At 37.1% G+C, this 27,670-nt stretch overlaps 1 protein-coding gene across 1 annotated transcript in view; it reads left to right on the forward strand.

Annotated features, from left to right (window-relative positions):
- EYS (eyes shut homolog) overlaps positions 1-27,670 on the forward strand; it is a 956,188-nt gene that overhangs the window by 778,449 nt on the left and 150,069 nt on the right. The window contains exon 38 of the mRNA XM_067294141.1: positions 5,466-5,619. Within this exon, the coding sequence (XP_067150242.1) occupies positions 5,466-5,619 (154 nt within the window). The remainder of the gene's footprint in view (positions 1-5,465; positions 5,620-27,670) is intronic.

The raw sequence follows: 27,670 nt of genomic DNA on the forward strand, positions 1-27,670 counted from the left end.
CATAACAGATATATTTTCTATTCTAGATAATGCACTAATCGTGTCTAACCTAATAGCTGCTCAGCTCCTCACTTCATACTTCCTTTGCAAAACTGCTAATATAGTATTTTGTTTATAGAGGTTTCCTTATGACAGTGTCATTCTTTAGAACATTTATCTTTGCACATTCTGGACAGATAGAGTAATATTAGTGGTGAATCATGCATTTGCTGTTTTTCCAATTATCTGTATCAGAGACCTCCATGGAATATGTCATGGCTCCCATCTTGCCACTTCATGCACCCAGACAGAGGGGAGGAGGGAAGTCAGAATGCAGTTGGACATGTTCAGTTTTCACCCTGACACAGAGTTGGGACAGGTCCTAGGAACCTAACCCCCAAGTTGGTGGAATTATTTTTACATGTTTTCCAGGTCAGTCTTCATACTTGCTTCTTCTTCATTGGCTCACAGTTACACATCATACTTGCCTTCTTGTTCCCCCTGTTATCCCTAAAACTGGGCTTTACCTAACTCACAAGATTCCACTCCTTTAGTGACCAGTAGGTGTTCTTCTAAGGTTAGGTTTCTGCTAAGAGAAAAAAAATCTGTAGCTCCTCCTGGCTGTTGGACAGAAACATCCAAAGTAGGGGAGAGCAAGTGGACAATATATCTTGTAGAACTGTAGTACTGTATTTAACATTAATTACATCTTTGCTTTACATTTACTTTGTTTTCCTTAGGCTCTTTTTCCCTTTCTATAGCACCAGTTCCTTTACATTGTTTCTGCTTTCTTGTGTGAATATTCTCTTCTCATAATTAGATTCCTTCTTCTGAAAGGATGCAAAAGATTGCTATGAGTTTCTATATCAATATCCACACATAATTTTGCACAAATGTAAAATCCAATGTTACATTCCTGTGTAAATGAAAAATTTCTCCAGTGTTTTGTGTATGAGTACTATGTGTATTCATAAAAGAAAACTGATTCTACAGAGGCTTTCCAGAATTCTGTGATTCATTAGCTCTGTATGCAGACACCAAGCTCTTCTGTAGTTCTGTCAGATAAACATACAATACTTTGTGAGTTCATACGCTCCCTATGTTCTTTCTTCATCCCTCTTCTTTGCTCCTTGCTCTCTTTCTTCTTCCCTTCTAATGACTTCAAAAGAGAAGCTGCTGTTGTCAGCTATCCTCTTTTTAATAGTAGTGCAACTCCTGCTTCTGCTTCTAGTTCTTTGAAGCTGTGCTACTATCAAACAGCTGAGAAGTAGACTGTCAGCAGAAAGTTCCCTTGAGACTAGTGGGCTCACTAGATGCAAGAATTGTAAAAAGAGGATTAACATTTCCAATGTTTTCATAGTCTATTAGTATACTGATGTTAGCAGTTACTCCATAGTTAAGATTACATTGAGTTTCACACTTTGATAAGGCAAAAATCCTATGTCTTTTACAAAAGCATTTATAAAAATAGGAGGAAAATTACAGTGATCCGCTTCTTTCAGGTGTATTTTACTATAAAAATAATTTTAGAATATATAAACTAATATGAACTAAAAAATGAAAATAATTTTATTTTCTAATGATAGAAAATAATTACACATTTTGAATTTTTTTAAGTTAGCCCACTTTCAGATAATTCATTTTACAAACATACCTGATTTTACCAGGTGATGAAGTTAGATCTATTTCTCTGTCAGATAATTAGTGAACATTTAAATATAGTGGCAAGTCTCAGACAAGATGCTTTTGAAGTACAAATGGATTGGAATTAGAAAGAATGCCTTAAAGGTATTCTGAAGTCAGAAACATAAGGGAAAGCATAGAAGGATTCAATCCTGTGTGTATCTTTGTCCAGTACACCAGCCAGTGAGGATCAAAAAAGGAGATCTATGCCTTCTCCATTTGTTCATATCCATGCTCTTTAAAGTAAAGAGCAATGAACATTTAAAAGTAATAATACATTGTTTTAATACCTTTTAGCCGTTAATGTAAATATGTATATAAAAGCATCTATAAAAAGAGAAAAGGTAAAATATACATAAATGTGTATATAAAGAAAACAAGTTTAACTTGTTACTTGGAGACATGGAGGAAAACAGCTGCTTTTATTAAAACTTTTATTACTTATAAGCTAACTGATGGACAGAATATGAGAATGATTAACTGTGCTGGGCATGTCTTTTTACTAAATTGCACCATATTGTTGGAAAACACTTTCATATTTAATACCTTTATTGAGAAGGATTTTGTCAATGGTTGGTTGAGACTCAGAAATACTAAGGATGAATTGGTTGTTGTTTATAGAATCTGCCAAAAGAATAGATTAGCTGTTAAAAACATGGGGAAAGAGATAGGATATAAATAATTTATGGAAAATTACTACATATGTGAGAGGCAAAGAAACTAATCCAAGAACAGTTGGTTTGTATATAATTTTAATAGATTGTAAACATCTATTTTAATACAAAGACAGATATACTTACACACACTTTCCTAATAATGATGTTTTCTCTGATTATTTTGAGTATATATTTAAGCAGCGTACAAATGGTACCAACTGATTGACTGAAAATACTATTACTTATCAGTACTTTCTACAGCTACCTTGTTTAGCATCTAATCTTTACATTATTGGCAGGATCTGAGGAGATTTATATTTAAATATGTCAGGAGAACAAAGTAATTTTGAAAATATACAGAATTATTACCTTTGTGGTAATAAAGGTTACCCATCATTTTATAAATATTTCTTTGTCAAATACAGTATGCATTCTTAGATTTTTTTATTCTATTCCTTATTGATTTTACTTGTTTGCATGATTAAATTTCATCAGCATGTAAAAAATTGTGATATTTAACCACAAAGCAAAATAAATTACAAATGACCATTAAAAAAAAAGCTTCATAAATTATAAAGATTACTTCACCATTTTCACTATTAACGGAGTCACTATAATGCAATTCAATCCTTTCAGGGACAGATTGTTTAACTTCCACTGTATATGGTATTCTATAACATCTGACAAACAGATTTTGGATATTACAGACCATGGTTGTAGCATTCCTTAAGAACACCAGCTCCTTTTTCATAAGTTGTGCTCATAAATTATGTTCCTGTGATTTCAGAAGCTGTGTTCTCTGAATATAGCCATATCCTACTTACTCTACTAAAACTAAAGACTAGCCTTTCAGATAATTCAGTCATAGTCTATTCATCTATTATTTCTGCCTTGCATTCTTGAGCAGAACTTTTCACAGAATCCTTCCTCCCTGTCGAAATACATTTTTGAAGGACACAATAAGGATTCATCCTCTTTTTAGGGACCGCATATCTTAATGGGAAGTTAAGTCTGTCTTCTAGATAGGCAACCATTTGATCCCAGTGGCCACATGCTTGCCACTGTATTGACCTATGGAAATAGCCTTCCTGCTTGCCATTTTCTGTGAAAGAAGGATTGTTGAGGTCTGATTTCTTTGACCTGATCCCCTCACACAATTTGTAGTAAGGGCAGGATAAGTAGCCATTACGATCCAAACAGACTTCTTACTTAGGTGGTTCCCAATTTCTGCCTGTGCCCAGAACTTATCTTTTTTTTTTATTAAATCTCAGGCTTTTCCTATGAAGGCAACTTCCCACCTCAGATGGTAGATAGGATATGTTCTTTTATACTGCCAGATCAAAATTCTTCAGAAGGGCATTCTGCCTTCTCATGTTCACTGTAGAAAAATTTAAAGAACAGTCCTTTCAAAGAATTTCATACTTGATAGAAAGTTATGGAATTTTTTCTACTGGAATAGTGTAAATTGGATTATTCAGAATTCTAAAGAGATTGAATTCTGAACCACTGTGATTGAGTACCTTTTTTCCAAATAAACCCTTCTGTTGGAACTTTACTTTAGAATTCCTTTGATAACCTATCTTTTTTTTTAACAGTAAAAGCAAGGCACTGTAGTAGGTAGTCTGTATTCCCACTTACTTTAAATGTAGTGGCATGCTGGGGCTTCCTCCAGTTTGACATTTTACAGTATATAAATAGTGTCTTCCATATCTATGAAAATACATTAATTTTGCTGAAACTATTGGTTTTTGATGTACCTCTTTCCTGATTTTGACTCACTGTCTGTAGGACAAAGTATTTCTTAACCTCTTTGGCAGTGTTGCAGAACATAACAGAGAGTATGTGTAGTTTGAGCTAATACACACTGCATGCTTTCTTTTTTTTCATCTTTAATTACTATAAAAAGACTAAGAGCATAATATGGCTCTAACTGTTATAAAAAGAACTACTTCACTTGGAGACAAATCTTGATCTTCTGATTAAAGCTTAGTCATAGAGTGTGTTCTCTGCCCTGAAAGTGATGTGCTTGAGTTATGTTAAAACAACCTGAGACTATATTGTGATTTTGGAAATTTAAGAGAAAATAGTAATCTTGTGCTCAAATATTGTTGAATGAAGATATGCAGTAAATATGATTTAGTGAGCTAGCTATTAAGTCTTTTTTACTTCAATTCAGTTAAATATAGTAGAATATAATGTAAAAAATGGATTGACATTTTAAAAGTTTGCCTTGAAGGGGAAAAAAATCCCAGTCAGGAGCTGTGTCTTACCTACTGTAAGAAGTGCATATAGTTAAATTCAAAAAGTCAATTTCATTAAAAAAAATCCCCGAAATGCATCAAAAAAAATTTGCAATTGTTAGTGTCAGTTCTTTTTGTGAGTAGACCAAATATGTGCCATTCATCATTTAAACAGAAATATTTGCTGTCATGTTTGCAATATACTATTTAGTGGAAGTGAATAAAGATTGAAAGACTTTTTTTTAAGAAAACTTTTTATTCTTAGTTTGAACTGTGTAAGTAATGTATTTGTCTGTTGTTTCATAGGTGACTCAAATATTCCTCTAGTTAAGTTTTAAGTAAATGTATCATTAATTGGCCAAGGTGAATTGTTTATAATCTTTACAGAGATTGTAAGAAAGAGAAGATATTCTCTTACAATTTTTGTTTTCTAAAATACGGTCAACATCTGAATGAAAATGTAAATCACAGTATTCTGATATTTTTGTGATTTGCTTTTATTATCATCACCCACATCACCTTAATGATAAATACTGCTGGATATAGAGAAAAATTCATCTTCAATTAATGTAAAGATCTTGGTAGAGATTACACAACTAAAGTAGTAGAAAAATAAATTTTGTCTTGAATTTTTTTTCTTTTACTTGAGCCTGTTATCAGCTGTTGATACAGTTTAATTGTTTAATTGTATTAAGTTTAATTAAGTTTAATTGTATTAAGTTTAATTGTATTAAGTTTAATTGTATTCTCACAGTCACTCAAGCAGTGTTCTATATATGGTAGAAGAATCTGCAGTGTGACACACACATTGTGATTGGTGGTGTTGTTCCAGTAGTGTGGAATCTTTTCTAAAGCTTTTACACTTTCAAAAGTGTAAATGTAAGTGTCTGTTTTTATGTTTTCAAAGCTGGTGAAAAGAATTTTGGAGAACAGTTTCTTCACCTGTATGTTGTGGAAGGCAGACCAACAGTTCGATTCAGCTGTGGACAGTCTCAGAACATTCTGACTGTATCCATCAATCAGTCCATTAGCAGTGGTGTACTCATCCCTATCACAATAAGGTAAGAACTCCTCATTGTATGTTACACAAAAAAGTTTTAGTCATATATACTGGACAAGGAAGTTAAGCTTTTACCATATTCTCTTATAAACAAACTTCTTACAATAAAAATAGAAAACCTCTTTTCAGTATATGGAGGGATGAAAGTATCTACTATTCAAGAAAATGTTTCATTTCCATCTTGCACTTCTTCTCAGTCACTGGTCTGTATGTTAGTCTTATGCTCCAATTTAAACAGTGTTTTTTTCTAATTCTATATGCCAGCCTAGTGTTAATGAGGCAAAGTCATGTAGTATGCATTCAATTTTAATTACTTGTTATCTGACAATGTATTAATCTGTTGTATGTTTTTAATATAAATTGTGAATTTACATAAAATTTACAAAGGAAATTATATGTGTTCCCTCTTCCCATGAGCCAGCAGATAAAGGATCTTTTTTTCTAGAAGATACTTGGTATAAGTACAGTTCAGTAATTAAAACCAATTCTTAAATTCTTTCTTTTTTTAATCTCACTGACTGCCATTGTGTGATACATAGGTCAGGTAATTGTCTGCATTGTATTGAGGTAGCATTGTCTCTGAGTCATAAGCTTGAGACATTAGAATGCTACACAAATTTCAAAGGCTAATAATAACTTAGAAACTGATGCAGCTAAATAACATTGAAAAGATTGATTTGAACTATAGAATTCAAGTTCACACTGAAAAATAAATCTATTTCCCTTTTTTTTTTTACCATAAAATTAACACACACATATTCATTGCTTGATTCTCCATATTGTTATACTAAAAAGTGGTGCTGGTTCAATTTACCCATTACCTTCATTTACTGGAATTTATACTGCTATCTTTAAAACAGTGGCATACTAAACTTGAAATGTGTGATTGTAGGCTATGACTGGCAGGGATTTACATGCATCTGAGTTTATGGGCATGGCCTTCAAAATGACTAGTGATTATTCTTGTGAGTCCTTCTAAAATGTAGAGAAAGCAGTATATCTTTCACCAAGCAGCAGTAAAAGTGTAATCCTTCAGCAATCATCTTTAACCTCTGCCAAAAGAAAAAGCCAATTTGACAAGGCATTTGTGGCCCCCAGGATCTTATATCGTAGGTTATAAAATATGAATGCATGACAAAACTGTTGATTTGTGTTCTCTTAGTGGCAGTTGAAGATAGATAACTCTATCTGTACTTTTTACCTGCAAAATTAATGAGTTTTTTTTTCCTGTAATGCAGGAAAAGGAGAGACAAAGGTTAGAATAAATAACTGTCTTAATTTCTCTTTGAAAACACTCAAGTTAGTAGGTGATGTTTCCTTTAAATGTAACTTCAAATAAGGCTATAAGATCACATTTGACAGAAACACAGTTTCTGTGCGTAACCATGGCTCCAGTGGGATTAACAGCATAACTCCCAATAATCTCTATAGAAGCAGGTTTTCACTTTCCCAACTTTTTCTTTCTGAGTCTACCATATATGCGAAGCTAAGATATCCCCATAGTTTTACAGCTATTACTTTCTCTTCAACTTAACTATATGATTAATTTCCTTAGATATGGCCATCTCTTAGAACCTGATGAAGATTAAATGGCTTTTAAATGTTCAGTTGTTTTCTTTAAGGTCCTTGTGAACTGACAGCTTTATAGAAACAGCCAATAAAACTCTGATCGCTCATATTTTTGTCTTGCTTGAGGAAACTAGAGACCTGTTTCAATCCAGTTTTATTCATTTTTGAATATGGTTCACTTTGACTGCTGTTTTGAAAATGGGTATTTGTTTGGTTTTAATTTTTAGTGATTTCATAACTGAGATTATATTGATCTTTTCAGTTAAAGCTGTGAGCATATACTTCAGATGTATTTTAGATTGCTTTTATGGATTTGTTCTTTAAAATTATTCAAAGGACATTAATTCAGACAAATTTCATTCCATGTGTGGGTGAAATATATTTGCCTGATACAAAATTTACTGTGGTTTATGTGTGGTTGAAGTAATGTGGCTGTCACTATTGCCAGATGGTATTTCTCCACATCATCAATTGAAGGAAAGAAACAAAACAGAGATCAAGATGATCAAGTTGCCAGGATTTTACTTTTTCTAGAAAGAAAATGTGATGTATTTTAGCATTTAAACTAAGATTCTTGATGTTTTAATACATAGTCTATTTTTCTTCCCTGGATGATAAATTTTTAAATTACATTTCCTTACAAAAGTCTACAGAATTAGGGAACCTGAGAATAGTCGGTGTTGGAAGGGACTTCTGGAGATGATCTGGTCCAACCTGCTGCTCAAGCAGGGTCACCTGGAGCACATTGCCCAGGACCGTGTCTAGTCAGGTTTTGAATATCTCCAAGGATGGAGACTCCACAGACTCTCTGGACAACCCGTTCAAATGTTCAACAGTCCTCACAGTGAAGAAGTGCTTTTTTTTGTGTTCAAGGGGAACTGCCTGTGTTTCAGTATGTGCCCACTGCCTCTTGTGCTGTTACTGGGCAGCACTGGGAAGGGTCTGGCTCCATCTCCTTTACACCCTCCCACCAGGTGTTTATAAACACTGGTAAGATCCCCCCTGAGCCTTCTCTCCTCCAGGATAAACAGTCCCAGCTGTCTCAGACTCTCCTCATATGACAGATGCTCCAGTCCCTACATCATCTGTGTGGCCCTTTGCTGGACTCGCTCCAGTACTGAGTAGAGGGAGAGGATCACCTCCCTTGACCGGGTGGCAACACCCTTCCTAACACGGCCCAGGATAACACTGGCCTTCTTTGCTGCAAGGGCGCATTGCTGGCCCATGGTCAACTTGGTGTCCCTTAAGACTTCCAGGTCCTTCTCTGCCAAGCTGCTTTCCAGCAGGTCAGTCCCCCAGCCTGTCCTGGTGCCTGGGGTTATTCCTCCCCAAGGGCAGGACTTGGCACTTCCTTTTGTTGAACTTCATGAGGTTCCTCTGCAGCCTGTCAAGGTCCCTCTGAATGGCAGCACAGCCCTCTGGTGTATTGGCCACTCCTCCCAGGTTTGTATCATCAGCAAACTTGCTGAGGGTACATGCTGTCCCATCATCCAGGTCATTAATGAATGAACATGATTGGACCCCTGGGGGACACCACTGGTGACTGGCCTCCAGCTGCACTTCATGCTGCTGATCACAACCCCCTGAGCTCAGCAGTTCAGCCAGTTTTCCGTCCACCTCACTGTCTGCTCATCTAGCCCATACTTCATCAGCTTGCCTGTGAGAATGTTGCGGGAGATGGTGTCAGAAGCCTTATTGAAGTCAGGGTAGACAACATCCACTGCTCTTCCCTCATCTATCCAGCCAGTCATTCCATTGCAGAAAGCTATTGGGTCTGTTAAGCATGACTTCCCCTTTGTGAATCTGTGCTGACTTGCTGACTACTCCCCATCACCTTCTTGTCCTTCATGTGCCTGCAAAGGGTATCCAGGATTAGCTGCTCCAGCACCTTCCCACGAATTGAGGTAAGGCTGAACAGCCTGTAGCTCCCTGGGTCCTCCTTCTGCCCTCACCTGTTTTGTTTCCAGCAGTCTCACTGAGCCATGCAAAGACCAAAAAGTGAATCATATGGGATCATGGAGCAGAAACTTTCCAGGAAAAGCACTATGAGTAAGCAACCATATCAACAGTACTTGGAATAGATTGTTTGATTCAGCACAGAAAAGGACTGCAGCACACGGAAAAGAATTAGTATGCACCGTTAAAACAGTGTCTCCTACAGTATATGAAGGGAGAGTTCTGAAGAGTTTAGCCGGTTTGGGAAATTTAGGTTCAATGTAGTTTGGAATTTTCATGACATAATAAAAAAATAAACAACTTATAAATACTTCAGCTATAATGCTGCCCAAAGTCAAGTCATATAATTTTGAAAGCAAACATATCAAGAAAATGGGGATTGGGCTATACAGACTATTAGGACATCTATCTCATAATTCTTCCTTGAAGAAATAGAGAGATTCTTTCAAACTTGGAATTTTTAAATTATAACACAGAGCCAAATCTGAAAATAAAAGGTAATGAAATGTGTATTCATTGTTTTATAATGTATGCCCTTCTCTTGGATACTAACTCTGGTGGAACCACAGTTACTGTCTTTAGCAGACCAGGTGAATTATGACATAAAGGTTCAGTAAAATCACATAACTTAATAATTGCTATTAGCAACATCTAACATTAAGGAAGTCATAAGTAACTATTGTAGTTATCAGTAATGCATCAAAGCTGCTTCTTTATTGTGATTATTAATCTCAGAGCTTTCTTTGGAAAACAAGATTTTTTGGTTACTCTTGATTCTGAAAATTACACCAGCTATTATTTATGACACTTCTGATAAGAGGGGGTGTTAAACAGGAAGGTGTTAGGATGTTCTGAACTGTACAATACTTTAGTCATGCTTCATGAAGGTTATGGCATGAAAAACTAACAATCTATTCACATATCTAATTACCAACATATTTTTGATATGCCCTATGATGAAATACTGAATATACATTAGAGATTACCATGGTCGTTAGACATCTGACCTTGTTTAAAATATATGATTATTTACATGAAAAAATTTGTAAGTGTACCTTGTCAGTCTTATTACTTTTAGCATTTCATTTCTAGTAGGAAAAGTAGAAGGAAAATCTGCTGTCTTGAACCACCTGGTACTTCCCTTACAATCAATAATCGACAGCAATGAAATTCAGAGTATGAGAGGTATTACTGAAATGTTCAGCTTACCTTAGGAAAAAAGGACACAATCAAAATGGTGGTAGGCAAAAGTGAGAATACCAACCTTCAGTATTATTTTCTGGCATGGCCCTCTACTTTAGAGATGGAGAATGGTAGAAATTCAGCAAAGTTATTGGTCAGGGTCAATTAATCACTGAAAAGATTCAAAAATGCTTCACTGTATCACTAGACTATATAGGTACTCTCACTGAGACAGTTAGTATACAAAATATAAAGACTGACACATTTCAAAATGTCACTGACAAGACTGAAATAGTTTCAGAAATATTTCTTTTTTTGTTCACCAGCTTAAGTCACTTCTTTCTCTGTCTTGTGCATTAGTGAAAAGTTAAATCCTCAAATCTTTGTAGTGAATGATTATTTTATTAACTCCTTTAAATAGATATGTGATTGTTATACTTGCAGGTAAACAAAATATCATTGAAAAAGGATAAACAAAAATATACCTCTTTATTTTCAATATAAATGGTTGCTAGGAAGTGGAGCACCTTCTATTGAAGTTACAGATCACCAGTTGTCACAGAGTAGAGGAAAGGAGCTCACAACAGTCTTTCTTCACATATAATATACACATAGATATTATAAATAAATCTATCCCTAGGATACTGTACTTGTGCTAACAAAACCATAGATTGGTATAATTTATTTCTTGTGCTGATTTTCAAATGATCTGATAACAGTGTTAAACTAAAAATATCTAAATGAGAGACAGGATTTACCAATCCTTTCTTTTAGGATGGGTTAGTTTATTCTTCAAAGGTAAATGCAATACAAATTGAACTATTGCAAAAGCTACTCTGATTTTTCAGTGTTACTTGATTTTGCTTTATTATGTTAAGTTGAATATGCTTATAAATTTAAATCACTTCTAGCAGAGCTGGTAATACAAGTGAAGTATGTTACATTCTAAATCCATAATAATGGATTATAATAATAATAGATATAAAAATAAGAACTGTCCTTTTTTTTTTATAGGCATTAGTCACCTGTAGCATTTTCTTATCCTCTTAGATAGAAAGTTCAAATTCTGGTGGACGATAACTTAAGGGATAGAGGTTAAACTACATCCTCGGTCCTCCAGATACTGAAGGACAGACAAGAATTTACTATGTCAATTTCTGTTTCCAATTCAGAGCACCAGACAGAATTTCATTTAACAGGATGACAGATTTGACATAAAATTTGATTACATAGAATCACCTGTATAATCTTTTTTTTTCAAATTTCATGTTCAAAAAGAGTTTGAAAGCTGTGTCATACTAACTGGCTTTGAGAAAGAGAAATTTATTTAAAATTCAAATAACTTTATAACTGTTCGCTTTGTTATTTTTCATGGTAATAAAAACATTTATAAAGTGTACTGCTTTTATATTTAAGACTCGTAACATCAAAACCTTGAATTTTTGAACAGATTTGAAGTTGCTGTAACTATAGCAGAAAGGAGTTATTAATGGGGAAAAAGGCTGTGAAAAACAAATACACTTTGTTTTGCCAGCCCATTCTGTATGAATTTTTAATTTTTGCCATAAATCCAAACACTGATACTGATAAACTAGTTTACAATAGATATCTAACTTGAAAGCAGGTAAGGTTAAAGGGGGTGAATCCCACCCGTAAGAGTTTTTCTTAAATAATATGAGTAATCAACAGTCTCATAAGACTTTTTGCAACAGTAAAAGTGTGACTCCTTGTATGATTTTGAATGGTTTGAAATACGGTATTTTGTCTTCCTCATGTTGCCTCTGTGGTTTCAGATAGGTCATAGTATTCAGTAAGATGCAAGGTGCCAGTAATCAAAATTGTAATAAGAGTTCTGGATGCCTGCTACTTCAGAAAATGCAGCTGACAATACTATACAATGTTACTACGTATTACTAACTGTTGCTACAGTTCACATTTAAATGCTGTAGTTATATAACTATTTAAAAGAGACTGAAAAAAAACACACCTAATATTAAGAGTGATGAAATCTTCTTAAATGCATTGGTTTTCATCAGTTGTTTTAGCTTCTAGACTATACGTCCTTGCAGGTACAAATGGCATTTATTACAGTCTTCCAACTCGCAAATGAGAAAACACAGCAGATACCACTTCTATGGAAAAATATCTGAGACAAAAGTAGAATGAGACACTATGAACGGGAAGATGAAAGTATTTTGACCCCATATTCTAACAGCTTGTTTGTGATGAACTACTTCGTAATAAACCATTCAAAGTCAGTTAATGCTGGAGATTCAATTTCATATGAGAATAAATCTATCCAGCTAGATATAAAAATCAAAATGAAACCATAATTACCTTCTTAAACATCTACACTGTTCAAGGGAAAAGAAAAAAGAAAAATGTGGGACCAAAGCACATAGCAGTACAGTTCCCTGTGCTTTTTTTTACATGGCAATGCTATATTAAAGCATACTTGTCACTTACAACCCCTGAACAGTTACTCCTGCCTCCTCTAGCTTCCACAAAAAATTCAGTCAATTATCTATGTTGAGGATAGCTATATTAAAAAAAAAGAAGGCTGAAAGAAGGAAAGAGGAATTTCTTAAGTCAGCATGTACTGTATGGAACTACTAAGATTGTAATCTGATAGCAGTTAGCACAGAAATAACATTTAATATGCTGATTCTGCTAAGCTTTTCCATGCTGAAGAGAAACATTATATGCAGTGAGATCTAAAGTTCTTTCGTAATAGAATGAAGCAATCAGGCGGGTCATGGCCCCATTATGACAGAATTATGGAAGTTTTTGGCAGTATTTTTTGGAGCAGGATCAGAAGGTATTCTTGTGATATTACTGTAAGGTCAATTGAATTAAGAAGACCTAGTCTAAGCCAGAGCATGAAGGGTAAGGTAATTCAGACATCTGCTCTTCAAGTAGCTGGCTAATGAGCTTGATTGATTAGCCATTGGAGTTGGTTTGCTGGCTTTGATGGATCACTGATGAAATGCTGAAGACTGCTGCTGTATGAAAACAGAAAATTTGTTTGGGAAGGTGACACATGTTTCTAAACATATTGAAAGTTCTATTCAAGCACAAAACCTGAAATTGAGATGAAAACAAAAAAAAATAGCAATAATCTTTTGTATATTCTTGATGAGAATCTTCAGTGTTATTTCAGCTAGCAAGCCACAGAGAATAATTTAAGTGGTTGATCCTAATTTTCCATCAAATGGTCAGTTTTAATTGAGTATACTGAAATTTATATATATCAGCTCTGTGTCATACACATATATTGGGACTACTTTTGAGGCTCATAACAGACATGAAGTGATTTATAAATGTAAAACTGTAACAGTTAAAATGGTAACATTTCAAGGTGCAGGGAAAATGCCGGATTGACAGAACTTCAATTCAGAGAATAAAATACTGTGTAGGCACATGCCGCACAAACCTCCTCTCCTTATAGTGGTAAATGTGATAATAATTTTACAAAAGTAGATAGGCATTACAAATTGAACCAAGCCCACTGCTATTTTTACATGGCCTGATAAACTGTCATCAACTGCAGATAGTTTTACTGGAAAATGATCTTTGTAAAAATCACTCCTAGGCTTTGTCACACTGTAATTTAGGCTGAGTTATCATGATTAATAATTTCTATAGTAAATACAGTAAATATAAATATGTATAGTTGTATATGTAATCCTTCTAAAAGCAATTCCAAATTTATTGCAAACTTTATTATAACGTGTTGGAAGTCCTACAGCATATATGATTTTATGCATTTAACAAAACATCTACATGGATATGATTCATGTTTGTGCTGATTTAAAATTCAGAATTAAAATATATGGTATGTAAGATCTTCCATTTTAAAACCACATCTAAATGTGTTTTCTTCATCAGTTTATAAATTCATAAGACCAAATAACAATTCTTACATCTCTCCTAAACTGTTTTTACTGTTCACTTTTGAAGAACTTTGAAAAGGGGAGGTGTGATAAGATGATGCTGCTGCTGCGTGGAGTTGGCTCAAATTAGCTATCAAAACACCTTTCCATTTCTCACTCATCACATAACTGACAAAGCTGGAACTCAGTATAACAAATATGAAGCTTAGGAGTACTCGAAGACAGCAACATGTCTTCCACACTGCAGGAATATGTGCTACACTACACACCTGCTCAGCTTTGAACCCACTGACGTTTAGGAAGAGCTGCTCAGACAACACCAGTTTGACAAACAACAAATTTCTGAATTCCTAGGTAACTGCTAATGTTGGAAACAATTGTAAAACATCAGAAAATTGATCTTTTTCTGTTTTAATGATTCAATATAATTTTCAGCAATACTTGTACACTATGTAAAGCACCAGGCACCTGTAAGTCCTAGTAAAATGATAACTTAAAAGTATACACTAATATGAAAATGGACCTATCTCTGCAATATCAAAATGAAACAGGTAAATTCTATGATTCAAACCAAGTCAATAGACTACAAAGAATGCAATTTACATATTCTTTATAAAAATGTATTTTTTGACAGCACATGCAACAGAAAACTTTGAAAGATCAGTTCAAACAGCTGCCTCTTCTGGAAAAGCAAGAAGTGGAATTGTAGGTAAAAACATGGAAACTAATAATATAATTATGGAGTTTTCTCTCAGTACACTATGTCTTGCTGAACTTTGCATATAGAGGTACAGAAAGATGTTCATGGCTGTCACAGTTCAGAAGGTGTAATCTACTTTGAAAAGCATGAATAAACTTCAGCAGCTTCTTTGCAATTGTGTGATCCAAGCAAAGGCTGGCCAAACAGCCATTAACTGAATAACTTATTTAACAAATTTTGCTTTTATGAATAGCTGAGTGTGCCTTTCTCAGCCATGAATAAATGTTTGTATCTATACCACAAGTACTAATTTAAAGGTAACAGTAAACTGGAAACAATTACATTCGATATGTTCACTTGGAAGGTAGAAAAAATATTACTGTACATAATTCAACAATAAAGCTCTGTGGGAATGTGCACTATGTTCATTAAACCACAGAGCAAAGTTCTAGCAATTCTGCAGTTAAGGAAGATGGAGAAGAGTGACACTCTCCTACACAGGCAAGATTTTACTTAATGCTTGCCAAGAACCTTCCAATCGGAAGAGAATCTTGTGCCCCCCACAACTCTCTGTCTAGGGCATAGATGATCTAAAGGAATGACAGGAGTGGGAGAGAATGAGCAACGATCATATAAGAAAGTGGTGAACAGGGCTGGCAACCAGAGGGTCTGGGGTGATGTAAATGGACCTCTTCATCAACAAAGCAGGGCTGAAGTGGAATTGCCCCAAGAGTACGCATGTGAATAAGGAAGTACCTTTGAGACCACATTATGGGGAATGCTCTCATGCCCCTTCCAGGAAGTTAGCGCACTGGCGTGCCTCTCTGAAGTGCTTGTACACTAATGCACACATCATGCGGAACTAGGGGAATTAGAGGTCTGTGTGCTGAGACCAGGCTACAGTCTCACTGAGTTCATGGAGACGTGGTGGGATAGCTCACACAACTGCAGCACTGTGATGGAGGGATACAGGTTCTTTGCGAGGGACGGTCTGCGAAGGCGAGAACGGGGAGTTGTGCTTTATGTTAGAGAGCAGCTGGAATGCCTGAAGCTCTGCCTGGGGATAGGTGAGGGGCCAGCTGAGAGCTTATGAGTCAGGATTAGTGAGCAGACCAACATGGGTGACATTGTAATGGGTGTTTGCTATACACCGCCTGATCAGGAAGGAGAAGTTGACAAGCCTTCTTCAGACAACTGGAAGAAGCTTCATGTTCACAGGCTTTGGTCCTCATGGCAGACTTGGAACACCCTGATATCTGCTGGAAGGACAACACAGCAGGGCACAAACAGTCCAGGAGGTTTCTGGAGTGCATTGAGGACAATTTCCTAACACAGGTGAACAAGGAGCCAATGAGGAGAGGCACTCTGCTGGACCTAACACTTACAAACAAGGAAGAACTGGTTGGGGATGTGAAAATCAGGGGCAGCCTTGGCTGCAACAACCATGAGATAGCACCATTCAGGATCCTGCAAGAAGGGAGTAGGGCAACAAGCAGGATCACAACCTTGGATTTGTAGAGAGTAGACTTCAGCCTGTGCAGGGACCTGCTTGGAAAAGTCCCAGGGGATACAGCCCTGAAGGGAAGAGGGGTCCAAGAGAGCTGGTTGATATTCAAGGATCGCCTCCTCCAAGCTCAAGAATTGTTCATCCCAAGAAGCAGGAAACCAAGCAAAGGTAGCAGGAGATCTTCATCAATGAACACAGAGCTCCTGACTAAACTCAGACATAAAAAGGAAGCATACAAGAGGTGAAAGCAGGGACAGGTGACCCAGGAGGAATATAGAGATACTGTCAGAGCATGCAGGGATGGAGTTAGGAGAGCTAAAGCCCATCTGGAGTTGAAACTGGTGAGAGACGTGAAGGGCAACAAGAAAGGCTTGTCTAAGTACATGAGCAGCAAAAAGAAGACTTACGGAAAATGCAGGCATGCTCCTAAATGGGACAGGGACCCTGGTGACAAAAGACACTGAAAAGGTAGAGGTACTGAATGCTTTCTTTGCCTCAGTCTTTATTGGTAAGACCAGCCTTCAGGAATCCCAAGCCCTTGAGAGCAGAAGGGAAGTCTGGAGCAATGAAGACTTACTTTGGTGGAGGAGGATCAGGTTAGGGAACACTTAAGCAAACTGGCCATCCACAAGTCCATGGGCCCTGATGGGATGCACCCACAAGTGCTGAGGGTGCTGGCCGATGCCCTTGCAGGGCCTCGCTCAATCATCTTTGAAAGGTCATGCCAATCAGAAGAGGTGCCTGAGGACTGAAAGAAAGCAAAGTCTTCTCTCCAGTCTTCAAAAAGGGCAAGAAGGAGGACCCAGGGAGCTACAGGCTGTTCAGCCTTACCTCAATTCGTGGGAAGGTGCTGGAGCAGCTAATCCTGGATACCCTTTGCAGGCACATGAAGGACAAGAAGGTGATGGGGAGTAGTCAGCAAGTCAGCACAGATTCACAAAGGGGAAGTCATGCTTAACAGACCCAATAGCTTTCTGCAATGGAATGACTGGCTGGATAGATGAGGGAAGAGCAGTGGATGTTGTCTACCCTGACTTCAATAAGGCTTCTGACACCATCTCCCGCAACATTCTCACAGGCAAGCTGATGAAGTATGGGCTAGATGAGCAGACAGTGAGGTGGACGGAAAACTGGCTGAACTGCTGAGCTCAGGGGGTTGTGATCAGCAGCATGAAGTGCAGCTGGAGGCCAGTCACCAGTGGTGTCCCCCAGGGGTCCAATCATGTTCATTCATTAATGACCTGGATGATGGGACAGCATGTACCCTCAGCAAGTTTGCTGATGATACAAACCTGGGAGGAGTGGCCAATACACCAGAGGGCTGTGCTGCCATTCAGAGGGACCTTGACAGGCTGCAGAGGAACCTCATGAAGTTCAACAAAAGGAAGTGCCAAGTCCTGCCCTTGGGGAGGAATAACCCCAGGCACCAGGACAGGCTGGGGGACTGACCTGCTGGAAAGCAGCTTGGCAGAGAAGGACCTGGAAGTCTTAAGGGACACCAAGTTGACCATGGGCCAGCAATGCGCCCTTGCAGCAAAGAAGGCCAGTGTTATCCTGGGCCGTGTTAGGAAGGGTGTTGCCACCCGGTCAAGGGAGGTGATCCTCTCCCTCTACTCAGTACTGGAGCGAGTCCAGCAAAGGGCCACACAGATGATGTAGGGACTGGAGCATCTGTCATATGAGGAGAGTCTGAGACAGCTGGGACTGTTTATCCTGGAGGAGAGAAGGCTCAGGGGGGATCTTACCAGTGTTTATAAACAGCTGGTGGGAGGGTGTAAAGGAGATGGAGCCAGACCCTTCCCAGTGCTGCCCAGTAACAGCACAAGAGGCAGTGGGCACATACTGAAACACAGGCAGTTCCCCTTGAACACAAAAAAAAGCACTTCTTCACTGTGAGGACTGTTGAACATTTGAACGGGTTGTCCAGAGAGTCTGTGGAGTCTCCATCCTTGGAGATATTCAAAACCTGACTAGACACGGTCCTGGGCAATGTGCTCCAGGTGACCCTGCTTGAGCAGCAGGTTGGACCAGATCATCTCCAGAAGTCCCTTCCAACACCAACTACTCTGTGATTCTGTGAGAACCTCAACCTTTTTGCAATTTTATAGATTTCAAAATACTCACCTGTTCTGTCTGCTTCAGAGAAGAAGCTAATCTGATATAGAGCTTATCTGATCTGCTTGGAGAGAGCAATTCTTTCACAAAAGTGACAGTGCAGAGAAAGGTCTGTGCTGATGAGACGCTAGATGTTCTACATGAAATAAGGCAGATATCTGTGACTTGAAGAATGAGAGGATTTGTGGTATTACAGAGGAAATAATAAAATTTAATATAATATGGGATATTGAAAAAATAATATTTATTAGTTCTATATCATATAGATTTCTGGAAAATTCATTAGTTCTTTATCTAGTCATCTGGTGCTTGATACAGAGGACTTTTCAGACAATACCAAGTAACAACTGTTTGATTTCTATTAGTCTGGCAAAGTACTTGGAATATGGCAATAGAGTATATTGCCAAATAAGCTTTGAGGTGCTATGTTGTCTTTTTCCTAAGAAGTGAGATGCTAGTAAACATGTTTAAACTATTGAGTTTTTGTGAGTTCTGAAGAGCTAAACAAAAAAAAAAATCTATGAAGGCAATTTTTTTTGGTTCTCCTTATCAAGCCTGTTGTTGCTTAAGTGGAGAATCAATACAGAAATAAAATTGGTTCAGTGTACTTATTACAGTTCACTGTTTTCCACAGTCTTGCTTCAGCTGAAAATAGTAGGAAGTGCTATTTGCTCTGTGGATATTGAAAATCTGTGACTCGTACTATATTAAAAAACAGTAAGTAGCTAGCCTTTGCATAAGAGTCTGAGAAAATGGGTCACGGAGGGAAGGGGAAGAAAATGTAGCTCCCAGCAAGCCAGTTTGTCTCCTTTTTGATGTGCCTCATGAGCACTACCCATAGTAGAGGAATCAGAGGGCAGTTCTCCCTGAACAGCAAAACTGAAAATGAAGTTAGGCAGTCAAGAATACTTACTGCAGGGTTAGCTGGAGTCTCCTTTGTGCTGATGAGTAGGGACCAGTTCTTTATCTAGATTATCAGCTCCTGTCTCAACTGCAGACTTCCTGTGGGGTCTTAAAAAATTCAGTTAGAAAAAATTTAGTTAAAAAATGCAGCTTGTTACTTAGTTCCCACAACTGTAAAATTGGAGTAGTACTTGCCTGCTTCAGAAAGGTATTGAAAAGATGAAATGTATTTAGTGATCATAAGGCACTCGTGACAGTTCTGAGGGCAAGTTAAGTATTTAAACAGATACAGAATTTGTTGCATTGGGATCCTAGCACATGATCTGTAGTTTTTAACAGGCTCAGTCCAGGTCTGTGGCCCAAAATCATCACAGAACCTCAGAAATACTGGCTTGGAATTTCCATTTCATGCAGGACGGTTGAAATCTTTTCGTGGGGGGTAGAGGAAAAGAAGAAACAATGAAGGTTATTTTGTGTGTTTATATCTAAGCCTTTTATTATGAATTCATTAAGATTATTTTATTTTAACTGATATAACCTTGCTTTTGGTAACTCCTTGCTTCCCAAATAAATTTCAAGTAGATACTTAATATATAGTTTGCAGAATGTAGAAAATGCAGAAAAGTAGGAACAAACCAGGTCACCAAATAGCTAATTGTTTTGAGACTAGCCAGGCTAGGTCTGCTGTTTGTTTCTTCATCTTCATATTCATCTTATATATTTGTCTGTACTAAAAAGACTTATTTTATTTAAAGCTTCTTAGATGGCTAAGACAGGAAAGTGTAGAGATGGATATGGAATGTGTGGTGACTAGCTCAAAAATTGTTCAAGAAAACACAAAACAGACAGACAAGAATATGTACTTGGCAGTACATACTTGCACTAAGAAAATTTGGCAATGCAAATTGAATCTTTTGACTGATTATCCAGTAAAATTTACAGGTACATTTATTAAATAGTCTTCCTTAGTAGTCAGGTTAGAGAGAGAAACATGTGAGAGGCATCTTTCTAAAAGCCCTGAAGAAATTCATTTAAGAAACACAGCTGAAGAAGGAAGATATTTCTCTTCTTTTAATTACAGCACACCAATTTTGTGATGAATATATGTGTTGGAATGTAGTTAATTCAGGTAGCAAAAGCTTTTTTATTCTTCTGTCCCCCACCTTGACTTTCCTCATTATCCTTTTGCTTGTCTTTGGTAGCACACACTGACCTGGGTTTATACCAATCTGTAAACTGTCCATGAAATTGCCTTCTCTATTTGCTCGCCTTTATCTACTGTTTGCCTTTTGTCCCACTCTTTTTCACTTCCTTGGTCTATTTTAGCTGTGGTTACTGACGTTGTTACATGTGATCACCTTCATCCAGAGAAACTTAGTCATTTTGTGACCATTACTTGATCTTGTCCTTGAGGTGACTGGAAACAAAGAATTAAATAAAAATGCATCTCACTGGTGGCTGACTGTAGACGGAAATTTAAGCTGTGGATAACTGTAGCAGAAACTAGAAGGAGGACATAGGCCTTCACCGGGAACAAATTAGGTGCCCAGATTTGTGCTAGTATTACATCACACAGTTCAAAATAGAAGTAAAGATTTCTCAAAATAGCTAGGAATAGTCTGTAAAGACATTGCTAGCAAACTGATGCCAAAAAGGTTATACAGTAAGAGACTTGTTTATATCAGTAAAATAAATTATTTTTTCAACTAATAAAGTCCACATCTCAATAGTTTAATCTTTTAGTAATGTGCATAGAAAGTATATGGAAAAAGTGATTTGCTAATGAACGTAGAAGACGATTTTTCTATGTTTCTAGCATATGTTGTTGTGGTGGCAAGACTTTGTAATAAAAATGTGACCTCTTTAATTTATTTAATTATAACTAGTGTTACCTTGTGTTGGATAAGAAAATTTTATTCTTCTGTTGTTTAGCAGAAAGTAAAAGTGAGTATATTGTAGAGTTCCTGTAGTCACATTCATCATAACTATTAGCATATTCTGAACATAGAAAAGTAATTAATGTGTAGCACTGCTGGGGCTATTGTCCTTCCGGATGCATTAAAAAAATCTGCTGCATTACAAGACATTTGAGCATATAGTAACTATTTTAATATAGATAGTTTGTAAACAAGTTCTGTGGGTCTGTGGAAACTATATGCTGTGCTATGAAATGAAAAAACATTACACAAGGCACATTATCCAAGTGCACCATATTAAACAGATGTGTAATGTGGAACTTTGGAGTACATTAGAATAGCACTCTTTTTCCACACTGCGTACTGCCTTTTCTGCAGGCTTTGCTCAATTTTAGTATCATACGTTTGCTGTGCATTTTCCCATTTTGGTTCTATTGTAGCAAATTATATTGTACTGCATCTCTGCTTTGTGACATGCTTCTCTGTGGTTTTTCTTCTGCTGCTTCTGTGCTGTTTGCAGTACTGGTCAGCCTTTTGCACTGTTGGTAGATGTGACTTCCTGCTGAACTGATGGGTTTTTGTGAGCACACCAGGAAATAGGAATCTATACATTGTGACAGAAATTGTTTTATCCCCCCTACAGTTCACATTGTGTTGTCAGAGCTGCCAGCAGCTAGGGGGCTAGTAGTAACCAAAGATGCGAATGTGGAAGCTATACTAAGCTACAACTTAGTAGCATGCTGGGCTGCTACTAAATTACTCAGCAGCTGTTTGAAACACCTTCAGAAAATACATTTTCTCTTTCATTTGAATACTTTTTATGTAAATCTGACAGGTAGTTTGGCCCCTGCGTTTTGTTCCCAGCACTGTCAGAAACAATCTTCTGCAACCTCTTTTGTTCACCCATCTGGAAAATAACAGGATTATACTTGCCTGCCTTCTGGGGGGGGGGGGGGGGAGTATAAGTTTTGCTCAACAGCAAATGCTGTGAAAAATACAAATGTAAACACCACTCTGTGGTTGACATAAGACAAGGCATGATATGCCCTTTCTTTTCCCTTGGTTGAAGTAGACCAAAACCACTCTTCTTATACCAGCCAAAGAGGAAGGAGATGTTTATTATCCAAGTCAGTATGTGAGATCTTCCTTCACCTTTAACAGAAGAAAAGAAGCAGACATTTCTTCTTTTTAGTCAGTTTATTTGGACCAAAGACATACTGCTGTGATCTTTCTGTAGTAGCTGCACTGTCCTTTACACCAGAGTTCTAACTGTATTTCTTGAAGGTACGTGGTCAGAAATGTCATACCACTTTGTAAATGGAGCTTCGTGAATTGTCCTGGAGAGCAGAGTATAATGATTACAATGCCCTTTCTTGTCAGTGATGGAGATTCATCCATAGCATACACAACAGTTTTACTGAATACATCAGGTGGAGATGTGTAGGATAAAGCAGCCTCGCAGTGGCACATGAGATGAGGTTGCTGGTTGGTGATGCAGACAGTATTCCGAGCAGTAGCCTAGGCCAAACATGTACGTACAGTGTTTTTCAGTTTTAGAACTCAGTTCAGTGAAGCACTGAGGTACACCCAGGCAGTGATACAGTCATGCTGGTTTTACTAAATGCTCAGTCCCTGCTCTAAGGTCTAGAAATGCTAGAATTTTCAAAGATATAATATTTCATTTGTTTCCCCTTCTTTAAGCTTCAAATTTAGGCCTAAAAGTTTTTTCTCAAAAGACAGAACACATATTTCATCATACAGAAATGTTTAAAAGAGGAAAGTGGTAGGCATCACCATTTGCTCTGTCCCTAATCAAAATTACAAAAAGTCTCTGAATTGGAGAATGTAATACTGTGACATTCAAACACTCATTTACACATTCTGACACATAAAACAGATTCTTTCATAGTGAATGGCAAATGGCTGTATATTATTACTATATACTCTATTTCAACATAAAGTATTATGAGCCACTATCATTCCAAGTTGCACATTATAACTTTTGTGACAAATTCATTTATTTTCCTATGAATTCTACACTTCTCAGCATCTTACTGCTTTTGGAAATAATGTATATCTTATTAAAAACTATTTGCTCAAAAAGTATTCTCAGTCCTACTGCGCAGGCAGTTCAAGAGAAGGCTGATGATTAGCTGTTTAGATGTGAACTGCTGCTGAAATTCTCCTGATCTGACTAAAAACTCATCTTTTGGGTTTTTTTGTAGTTTTGGTTTCAGTCAGATCAGATCTCTAACCACACTTCTTGAACAGCTGCATTAAGGTCTTAGTGAGCACCACTCTTTTTGGGAGCAGCACAGTCTCAGATCAACTAAAACTGCCCCCTTCCTAACAGTAGATTAAATATGAAGTATTTTACCACTCAAGATAAGCAAGTATGGCAGTCAGATCCAAAAAGAGATCTAGATTTTGAAAAGTCCTCCCTCGTTCTTTATAACAGGTTCTGTTGACTCTTACTTTGATATGTTAGTATTTAGAAGACCAAACGTACCCAAAGAGATTAGGTCTAACAGTCAGAATTGAATTCACTTCACACCAGTGTTTTGTGATTTTTCCCTGTTATTGTAATTACAGCTGTTCATGTTTCCTGATTAGTTTGCAACAGGATTTTTTTTTATGGCTTTTATCTTCTTTATCTTCTACTACTAAATCCAGAGCATGTTTTTTGCTCTCACTTAGAATTCTTTCTATGATGTTTCTTTTTGTTTTTATTTTGGTAAACCACAGACAGAGAAAGGATGGGATGCTTTTTTTCTTGTTCAGGAGCAGGAAGACTGTTAAATATGCCAAAGGTTGCAAGGTGAATACAGAAGACCAAAGGACCAAAACATTTACAGCTACATTAAGTAGCAAATGAAGCTGCACGGAACTGTTCAGTTTAAAATCAAGCTGAGCTGCAAGAAGCTAGTATATCTCATCTCACCTTATACAAGTTCTTGAACTAAAACATGAATTTTGCCACCTGCAAGTTTCAGAACACAGTGCTATTGCATTCAATATTATTATTTTTTTGGAAAAAGGGGTCCAAAGTTGAAAACCTTACTTCAAACAACATCTTCAGATGATGAAATAAATTGCCTAATAAAAAGGAAAATTGTAGGTATATATTCTGTACTTTCCAAATCTAGTTGCATACCTTTGAACAACAGAAGGATAAAAATTTGGGAATTCTATTCCAGACAAACTTCAGTGGACTTTATCATATCATATCTGAAAAATTTTTGTCTTTCTTTTTGACTTCTATTCTTTCTCTTTTTATTCAGAGGTGACCCCAACGGACTTCTTTAAAGAACCTGCCTATCATGATGCCTAGCAGAACCTATTAGATTATAGAAGTCTTCAAAGTGTATTTTCAAACACTTGAGATCTTTTAGATATCAGCAACTGAGAGTATTCTTGCTCATTTTAATTCCATGTAAATAAGGACAGCTTTCTATGGGCTTAAAGGAATTTCTACTATGAAACTAGTATGCTTTAAATCAGTATCATGCATGGAGGACAAGTAGATTCCAAAATAAGTGTGTTGCTTGAGGATGAATATGTAAAACTTTACCTAATAAGCTTCTGATACTTTGATTTGCAGTTTCTGAAAATAAACATGTTTTCTATTTATGTTGGTACAGAGTTGGTTCAAGGCAAATGGATTGTTTCCCTGCTGCCTGCCCAAACTGATTTTAATTTGGCTTTCAGCAGTGGCAATATAATATGAGTCAGAAACACGACTTCCTCTACTCCCCTAAAGTTTCCTGAATGAGAAAATGGTGATGAAAGGAAGAGAGTGAAAAGAAAATAAAGCTAATTAATCATGCAGTAGATATTCTGTAATAGATTCCCCACAAAACCCATTCTGCTTGTATAATTATTTATGACACATATTACAGTTGGATTATCATCGACAGGCCCAGGTGTTTGGGGTTTTTTTCCTTCCTGACCAGACAGTAGCCCATTCTGTTATTATTTTTTAATTTAAAAACAACCCAATAGCTGTTTACTGAAAGCAGCAGTAAGATTAACTGATCTAATCCTGTTTGCAAAACCTTCCTACCCACTCTCTTCTTCTGGCTTGCAAATGGGGGAGGCAGATGCATAATAGGGAAAGTTTTCCAGATTCATCATTAAGCAAAGCACTTACTGTTGTCTAAAGAAGGACAAATATTAAACTGCTGTGGTTTAACCAGTACAATGGATATGCTGAGTGTAGGCTGATTCTCTTAATTTCTAGTATGTTCATATGGGAATGATAACTTAGTGCATATAACCATGACAGTCACAGGACATGCACTCATGTCCTGATGTATTTGGAGTTTGCGTGATCTTGGGCAAGTCTTTTCATCTGCCTTTGCTTCAGCTCCTTTTCTGTGATACAAGATCAAAGAGATCTTGTGATGATAAAATTAATTAATAATCACAAAGTGCTAAGATGCATACCTGTAGACTAAAATAATCTAAATAAATAGCTTATGTCTGATTGGTAGAGGTGTTTCCTAAAATACACCAATACTCAATCAAAACATGTCTGAAAACACATTCTCTTTGCTTGAACCTACTACTGTCCTTTCTGGAATTTCAACAAGGCTTTCAGCATTGTCTCCCATAGTGTCCTTATAGCCAAATTGGATAAGTAGGTGGAAAATTGGACAACTGGGCTCAAAGCTTGGTGATCAGCAGTGCAAAGTCTAGCTGGCAGTCAGTTACTAGTGGCATCCCTTAGGGGCTAGTACTGTGGCCAGACTTGAAATAATGAAGTAATTTGTTCTTAGCTGTTTTGATGTTTAGAGCTAGAGAGAGTGACTTGAAATGAAAGAAACTCTTGTATTTTTATTCTTTTCTTTTTTCTTGTCTAAGCTTGTCTAAGTCTTTTTTTTACAACCACCTGGTGAAACTCAACTACTGATCATCAACAAGTAATCCATTGAATCCTCTAGGTAAAATGATATTCATGATGTGATCACATTACCATCCATCCATTCTTCTGTAGTGCACAGTATTCTTTTATCTTTTTCAATAAAAAACTATAAAATAACCTATGGAGAAAGAATGGTATAATGGAATCAGCTAATATCATGAATATAAACACAGAGGCAGAAAACAGTATTGAAGTGTAAAATCAGTCTATATCTCAGATACATAGTGGGCTGTAGAGTGTCCGCTTTTAGGCCACTAGCAGGACACTTAGGTGTTACAGTATCTAAGTCGTAATTGTGTGTCCTTCAGGCTGATTCACACCTCCTCAGTGTGGTGTTTGCTTTTTCTGTTGACTGCAGAGGCAGCAAGGCACCTCTATGACAATGTGTCACTCCCACATGTTGAGTTGCAGCACTTGCTATCAACCAGGAGGGAACAGTAGCTACAGAACAGTGTACAGGACAGGCCTGACTCAGACCACACATTATGTATCTAGTTCTGTCCCTTTGGGATTCAGAACATCGACTCTTCTCATGGTGTAACTATCTAATACAGAAAAGAAGTTTCATAAAACCATAGATAAGCTAAAAGTAGCTTGACTTTGTGGGCTAGTAAAGTAGGTTTTTTTGTTATCTTTCCATTGCACTTTATGTATATTATCCAGTGGCTTTAATGACTTAAAAATACGTAAGTCCTTGGACCAGGTGAGGTTCCTTCACAGTGGTATAGGATCAAGTTCATTCTTGTGTTTCTCCCAGAGACCCCAGTAATTCTACATTCCTTTCTATATAGTGGCCTGTCTTCAGAGAGAAGTTTGGGGAGTGGTCCTAGTCCATCTCAGCCCAGTCTAGTTTACAGCTGGATGATTATACCATTCTCCTGGGGTGTACTTTCAAACTCTTTCAGGCTGAAAAGGACTAAACTGTGGGTCTCCTAGGAACTGAGTTTCCTAACCACAGGACTGTTTTATAGAGAATGGACTTCTGACCACCTGCCTTTTTTCACTACGTTATATGCTGGTCTTAATATGTCTGTGTTTATTAAGGATACTTAATAAGACATGTTCATCAAGGGAATGAGGCATGAGTCTGGGCACCTTGCTGTCTATTTCTGAGCCATAGGAGACCATAGGAGGAAGCTAGACACTGAAGTGTCCAGGCTAGGATCATTCGGAGCATTCTTGTGGGTTACATTCTGAGGCGTGGCCCTGAGCAACCGGCTGTAGCTAGCCCTGCTTTGAGCAGGGGGGGTGCACTAGATGGTCTCCAGAGGTCCCTTCCTACCTTATTGTATCACTGTTGATTATCTGATTGTTGTGATTATCCCAAGCATTGTGATCATCTGACTGCAAGGCAAAATTGAGGTGCTGTCAACCTTTGGGTCTCAGA

This window comes from Apteryx mantelli, chromosome 3 (genome assembly GCF_036417845.1).
Source record: "Apteryx mantelli isolate bAptMan1 chromosome 3, bAptMan1.hap1, whole genome shotgun sequence".
In the NCBI taxonomy this organism is placed as follows: Eukaryota; Metazoa; Chordata; class Aves; order Apterygiformes; family Apterygidae; genus Apteryx; species Apteryx mantelli.